Source organism: Gavialis gangeticus, unplaced genomic scaffold, assembly GCF_001723915.1.
Source record: "Gavialis gangeticus isolate Ggan-Ray unplaced genomic scaffold, GavGan_comp1, whole genome shotgun sequence".
NCBI lineage: Eukaryota > Metazoa > Chordata > Crocodylia > Gavialidae > Gavialis > Gavialis gangeticus.
In genome coordinates, this window is record NW_017728997.1 from 16,869,387 (window position 1) to 16,876,693 (window position 7,307).

At 44.8% G+C, this 7,307-nt stretch overlaps 1 protein-coding gene across 1 annotated transcript in view; it reads right to left on the minus strand.

Moving 5' to 3' along the window:
* Positions 1-7,307, minus strand: part of PTPRG (protein tyrosine phosphatase, receptor type G) — a 424,594-nt gene that overhangs the window by 416,957 nt on the left and 330 nt on the right. The window contains exon 2 of the mRNA XM_019504585.1: positions 6,864-7,016. Coding sequence (XP_019360130.1) covers positions 6,864-7,016 — 153 coding nt within the window. The remainder of the gene's footprint in view (positions 1-6,863; positions 7,017-7,307) is intronic.

Here is a 7,307-nt window from a genome sequence, read left to right on the forward strand (position 1 = left end):
GTAAAAGGCCACCAGGTTGGTCTGGCAGGACCTGCCACTGATGAACCCGTGCTGGTTGCCCCTAAGCACGCAGTCCCCTGCTCATCTAATGAGAACACTGTGCACCAAGGCAAAGACCTGCAAATTCACACGTTTACAAAAGGACAAAACCAAGTCCTTTCATCATATTTAAAACCATTTGCTACTCTTATGGGAAATAACCTTTAGTGACCTTTTCTGCTTTAATGCCAGCAAAAGCTTTTAAAAAAAAAAAAAAAAAAAGCTCAAGTCTTACAATTCACTACTGTTATGTTTTAAATGCAGCATCTTCTCAATCTGGAGGAGCATCTCCCATCTCTTCAACACCAGTGAGGCCACATCTGAAGTCCCAAGTCCAGCTTTGGGGCCCCCCCATTACAGAAAGGATGTGGACAAAATGGAAAGTCCAGTGGAGGGCAACAAAAATGGTTGGGTGCAGGGGGACATGACTTTTGAGGAAAGGCTGAGCGAAGTGGGATTATTTAGTCCATCAGAAGACCGAAGGGGATTGAATAGCAGCCTTCACCTCCCTGCAGGGGGCTGCAAAGAGGATGGAGCTGGGCTGTTCTCAGTGGAGGCAGATGACAGGACAAGGAGCAATGGGCTCACATTGCAGCAAGGGAGGTTGAGGTTAGATATGAGGAAACACTCTCACGAGGATAGTACGGCACTGGAACAGGTTACCCAGAGAGGTGGTGGAGTCTCCATCCTCGGAGGTTTAAGACCCAAGTAGAGAAAGCCTTGGCTAGGATGATGCATTTGGGGCTGGGCCAGCTGTGAGCAGGGGGTTGGACTGGAGACCTCCTGAGGTCCCTTCCAACCCTCATTTTCTATGACTCTATGATCTCCGAGGACTGCTGTAATTGTCATTTGACAACAATGCATTCATACACAGTGCCGACTAACGTGACAGCTCAAAGCTCCTTTTCTTAATGGACTCCCCCCTCCCCTACAAGGTCATTTCTAGACTAGTGGAGGTATTTTTCTCTTCTGTTAACTTCCATCAGTGTTAGTGGTAGTTGTGTACCGATCCAGGGGAGAAAAAAAAAAAACACTGAAGTTTAGAGTTAGGAGAACACCACTCAGTGAGAGCCACCACCAAAAAGTAGAATTGAAAGTACCTTGAATAGTTTCACACAGAAACAGGGGTAGGGAATCACAAACATCCAACTTCAGCAAGATGCCAGTGGTATTAAAGGAACAAAGAGAAACAGTGAGATGTGCTGAATGCACTGCAAGGTTAGGTAGGACAGGAGCTGTGCCGGCACCTACAGCTATGAGAGTTTACTGGTTCTATTTACAAAGCTATGTTTAAAAACAAAAAAACAAAACCCCCCAAAAACTCCAATCAAACAAGCAAATATAAGCCTGTGCTAATCTATGTTTGCATAACTTCCCACAAAAGTCCAAACAGCTTTGACTGTCTCGATGCAAGTAAGCCTTGAATAAGACAATCACAATTCATCCCACGGAAAAGGGGCAAGTCAGTAAAAAGGACATCAATAAAGGAAGAATGTAACCAACTCCAACTAAATTAATAGCAAAGTTTAAAATGGGTCCTTCATATTCTCAAGGCGTGAACCTTCACTACTACTGAAACTACAACCCTCAAATGAGGGCAGGCACCTGACTGCTACTGAAATAAAACCGTTCTGCAATCGATGGGAGTTAGCACCTAAAAAAACCCAAGGGTCTGGGCCTGAGTCCTTCAGCTGGATGCTGCAACAGTTAAGCTCCTACGTGGACCCGTCACTACTGGGTGATGGCTCTCACTCAGCCATTGTGGACTGCACGGGCCATACTAGGGAAACGGGGTGAAAGCCAGATACACCACACAGCTTTGGGTGTTTTTGCAGATTCCAACAGGTTTCCCATTGTGACTAACGGAGCAAGGCTTTCTTCTTTGTGCAGCTACTTTCTGTATATAAAGAGATGATCTTACTATGCAACTAGGTAAACCATCCTTAACACTGGCCTTCCCAATTAGTTGCAACCATTTCTCTGGTCAGTGCTTATTAATATGCCTATCATTTTTTTTTTTTTTTTAAATAGAAAAAGTGTGCGGCACCACTAACCTGCCATTCAAAATTATTGTCAGTTAAGAGAAGGCTGGTAGTAAACTAGATCCAAAAACCAAGTTCCAGAACTAGATCCAAAAACCTCATCTACCTTCATATTGCATTTGTTAGATTACAGAGTGATAAAACTGTCTGGTCAGGTCAGTGGCAAAGTACTCCAAGTCCTCCCTGATACAACGTCAAAAAAAAAGTCACTGAAGTTTTAAAATGGGGAATGTTTACTCTTCTGAACATTATTCTTTGTGAAATGCTACCGATTGCCCAAGGGAGAGTTGTTCAAAAAGCCCTAGACCTCCCAGATGTTTCCATGGTACATACTTGTGGGATTTTCTTTTTAAATTAAAGAAAGAAAAAAAGACAGAAAAAGATTTATGCACTTGTAAAGAATGTTCCACATTACCGACAAGCCATTTGAAGTGCTATTTGTCACCATTATGGATATTGGAAGCATGCTGCATTTAGCCTACTAAATATGGGAATTATACGGAAGCATTAAAGATATTTTAGATCTTGCAATTCGTTGACCTTGGGCAGACTCCTTGTCTCTGGCTGTTGAAGTACTATACTCAGTGAACCTTCTCGTGGAGCTTGGCAGGACTGCTTCTGTGCGTGAGGGATCAAGTGCTGGATCAGGCGCTTAAACAGTCAGGCTCTTTTGTGCCCGTTAACTATTTGCTCACTGAAACAGTACACCGTGACTATGCTGAGATAGGTTCTTAACCCAAAAGCTACTTTTTCTTCCCACCGCACAGTAATAACTGCACCATGTCTCTGTTTGCAAGCTCTCTTTTCCAGTCAGAGGTACAATAGTGCGTAGGCTGTATTGCCAATGCACCCAAAAGTACTTCCCACTGAAATGTGCCTACATACTTCCTCCAAGACATCAGGCAGAGGTTCCACAGAGATCTCATTCCACGCACTTTTTCAGCTTTTGTTTGAAAATGAGCTCCTTCCTACTTTTTTTCCTCCCTTTCCCAGAGTCCTTCCACCCTGAAGTTAGTTTGATCAGGCTGCTGCTGTACATTTTACCAAGTTTCCTTTGATAAGCCACATGGTTTTGCTCTGTAGTTATGAAAGAAGCAGTTTAAAACAGACCTCGATTTCTCACTTCATTTAATTATCTTTTCTTTATATTCTCCTCCGGTTGTGAGTCCTATTAATTGCAGATTGGCTAAATCTGGCTGACTAAGTGCAAATACTGCAGTCAGACAAGGGCTGTGTTGGTAGACAATAGACTTTGTTATTTTACAAAGCTTAAAAATTCTGACGCTTGCGTTTGGAAATTAATAAAGCTTCCTTGGCTTAAACCCCTGGCTGCATGTGACTGGAACATGCAGACAGGACACAGAGGATTCGCTGGTGTCCACAAAACGCAGAACTAAGATACAGAGTCCCCACTGCCATGTTAGCAGAGCACTCGACATAGTAATGGGCATTTACTCCCATGTCATAAATTGGAAACTGAGGCAGAGGTGATGTCAAGCTACTTGCAGACAGGCTCTCAATGAAGCCCGAGACCATGCTTCCTTTGGCAGGGCTGTGGAGGAGGTACTCGCACTACCCAGGGAAGGCTTGGACTGAAGGACCCCAGGGTTTAAGAGTCTCTGTTCATCGGCTCTGCCCTCGTTCCCCTGGGTAGCTGAGCCGTGACAGCCCAGCTGTGCCCAGAGCCCTTCACTCCTGCTGTAGATTTATCCCCGCATGTTTAAGCTGGAAAACTGAAGCACTCCATATGCCCCCGGGGACATAAGCAGCCAAATCCTCAGCTGCTGTAAATCAGCAACACTCCATCAAAAATCAATGCACTGAGCTAGTGTTGCAACGCCTGCTGCTATCCCTGTTGCTGCACCGTTTCTGTTTCAGGTGAGGTCAATGGTTGTCGCACTGTGACTTGCACGCCACCGGTGCCTGGTGGAAGCTGGCAGGCCACCACGCGCCGGTTCCGTCTCCGGCTGCTCAGTGACGCTAGATGCAGCTTAAAAAGATACATCCCAATATATGCACCTTCCCCACTGCCAACTGCTGCGGGTTGTACCGGGGGTGTCCAGATAGGAAGGGAGGAGGTCCAGAAAGCCAGACTACAGAAGGGAGGCAACCCATCAGATCAACCTGATGAAAACAATGACAGGTTGTCACTTACTGAAGCATTAACTTTCCAGCACTAGCCAGCTTCCTTGATGTAACCTTCCCATCCTATCCAGAGCCTCTCCCCAGGACAGACATCATTCACACACAAATTGTTCTGCCGCAGCCCGGCCAAGGGCGTAGCCAGGAAACGTTCCAAGAAGAGGGGAGGAGGAGAGGAGAAGGCTTCCAATCTCTGCCCGATTATACTCAGTCTGGGACAAACATATGTCCAGCATCTGTCCCCTGCTGGCTGACATTTGCAGACTCCCTCAACCTCCTGTGGAAACTAGACATTCTCGCAGCATCTGGCCCCTAAATCAACAAGGATAAATATGGAGATGAGGTCGTCAGATAAGAGCAGCTGAGCTGGCTGCAAAACCCCATATGCAACTGCAAGGGAGAGCGGCAGGGAGCAGAGGAGAGGGGAGAAGCTCCTTTAGAAAGGAAAGACAGACTCCAGGAGCATTCAAACGTTGAGAATGTAGTGACATCCTCCCTGTCTCCTACATTTTATGTCCGAGGGCTGGTATGGCTGGGATCCCTTCTAGCACACCTGTCTAGTGCTTTCTCCTGTGAGAGAGACAAGGATCCCTCTCTCTTTCCTACCCTAAAATCTGCTTGCTTCACCTTCCATTTTCCTCTTCACCTTCTCTCATAAATAATACCCTTACTTGCCGTACACGTACATTATTCTCTCCTCTACCTGTTCTCCCATTGATGCATGGACCTGTCACTGAGCAGCTTAGCTGGATGCAATTCCTCCTGCTTTGAGGTGTTGGGGTGTTCCAGCACGACGCTCCCCTGCGAGGTGTTGGATGCCACCAAGCGGCGTCAACTGGGCCAACCTCTGCAGTGGCTCACAGCCTTGGTTTCTGTGTTTCTAGCACTTGCAGGAGTTACTATGGAGACCTGCACTTTTGTCTCTGGATTGGAGCTGCCAAATTCCAAAAGGTGTTTCTGCTGGAATGGAATCTGAAATTATACTGTTCAAACAACTTTCAGGGTGCCATGCACGCAACGTGATAACAAATCCTCCTTCAGCTCCTTGACAAGTACTGGTAAATATATCATTTCTGCCTCCGTCATCTCCCAATTTACTTCTTTTATCAGAAGTAGTGACAAAAAAGGTTCTAATTAGATAACACTAATCAGGTAGAACTGCCTTTGATTGACGACTGAGAAGTCACTATCTGTTCTCTGCAAAACAAAACAGATTGGCTATTTTCCTTGTAGAAGCAGGAGATTTATCAATAGACAAAAGGATGCAAAAAGCCAATAGATAAAGTGTAATTACAGATCAGGGCTATACATTTTACTCTGACAAATCTAAAAGGATTAGTGGGTGGTAAAAAGCTTTTTGGGGCAAACCAGTGATATTACTCACCAAGGAAAAACAGAATTGTCACTAAAATAAATTAAGAAAATTATCACATGCAGATAAGTTTAATAAACTTCAGGACAGATTAGAAAATATCCAACAACTCAAGGAAAGAGTTTTGACATATCTGACAGACTAATTCCAATAGTGTTTTATTTATCTCCTTGTAGCATTCTCCTTTAATAGGCGGCAATGAATATTCTCAATGTTTTTTAGTAATGCAAACAAAATAAACATGCCAAGTACCACTTAATTTGCAGTTTTTATGTAGGATAGCAGATATCAGTAGACCATCCATTTTAACATACAGAATAATCCTGAATTTGTTTCCTTTTACCCTCAGTGTTTACTGTTCCGTGAAGTTTAATAAAGTTACTTTAAACTACAGTAGAGAAATAAAAATTTCTCCAAATAAGAGAGGCCTGGAAGCTTCTTGACTTGCAACTACCAGAGAACTGAAAGTTTTTATGGGATTCTTACAGTTACTTTGATTAATCAGATCACAAAACCAGTCTGAGCAATGAGGTTCCCCTTAGAGACTAGTCCTCCCGGGCCAAAAGGACAAACAACAAAACATCCATCGGTCCCTCCCTGATCTGCATCATGCGCCACCTGTTGTGACACCGCATCAGTAGATCTCATCATCACCATTATGCAAAATGATAACAATAAATACAGGCAAAACAGTAACGGGGGAGGATGTTGAAACTTGTATTCTGGTACCTATAGCAGCAAATAACAGGCTGGGAAATTATTAGGTATGAGGGAAGACAAGGGAAAGCAATAAAGGGTGGAAAGATTATGCAGATACTAAGGAAACAGCTGGCTTGGGAACGTGGTGCTTGAGAGGGAAGGGATTTTCTGACCAGGATTGGGGAGCATGGTGGAAAAAAAAAGAAACAATGCAAGTGCAATCTGAAAGAAGGCAGAAGTGGTGACAAGCCCACTTAGAAGGCATGACGCTCATCAATCCCATCTTGTAGAGAGCAAGTAGAAAATGCACTGGCTTTTAAAACAACACCTGAGCACCTGCTGTGAAAACACTGGTGTTTCATGCAAAAAGCAAGCACCAGGACAGGGCACCCAAGCTACTGCATTTGCATGGACGAGTCAGTGGAAGAGAACACAGTTGCAAAAAACTTCCTGAACACGCAGGCTCCATGTCAGGATCCCGAGCAGTAAGCAGCAGCAGAATTCAACATTTGTCCCTTCAAACACGTTACCTCTCACATCTCATCCCCGTCTGGCAGGACTCAACTCACCTGAGTACGCCCAGTAAGGGTCCCCCGATGCTTTACGGCGCCGTATTTGCACAGAGCTCCCATGCCTGCTTTCATGCAGCGAGCTGACATAACCTTCAGTCAGAGCTGGAAGGAGAAGAGAACAGCAGCAATTAGGAAAACGGCATTTGCTCCCTAGATGTTAAAATCTTCGAGACAGTTATTTGCCAAGCAGAGACAAACAGCATGGTGCTGTTTAAGAAACAGGCACAGAGAAATGCTTTGTACCCTGGCGAGTGCACAATATATGAAGGAGAGGCACTAGCAGGACCACAGCCTCATCTGGAAGACATGCCCCTAGCACCCAGCACCTCAGTGGAACAGTTCAGGATCAGGCCATCAGCACAGACTCCAACCCAGGGCATTTAACAAGACCCTTTCTAGCTCGCTACACCCAGAGTCAAAGTGCACCTTTTTTTTTTTTTT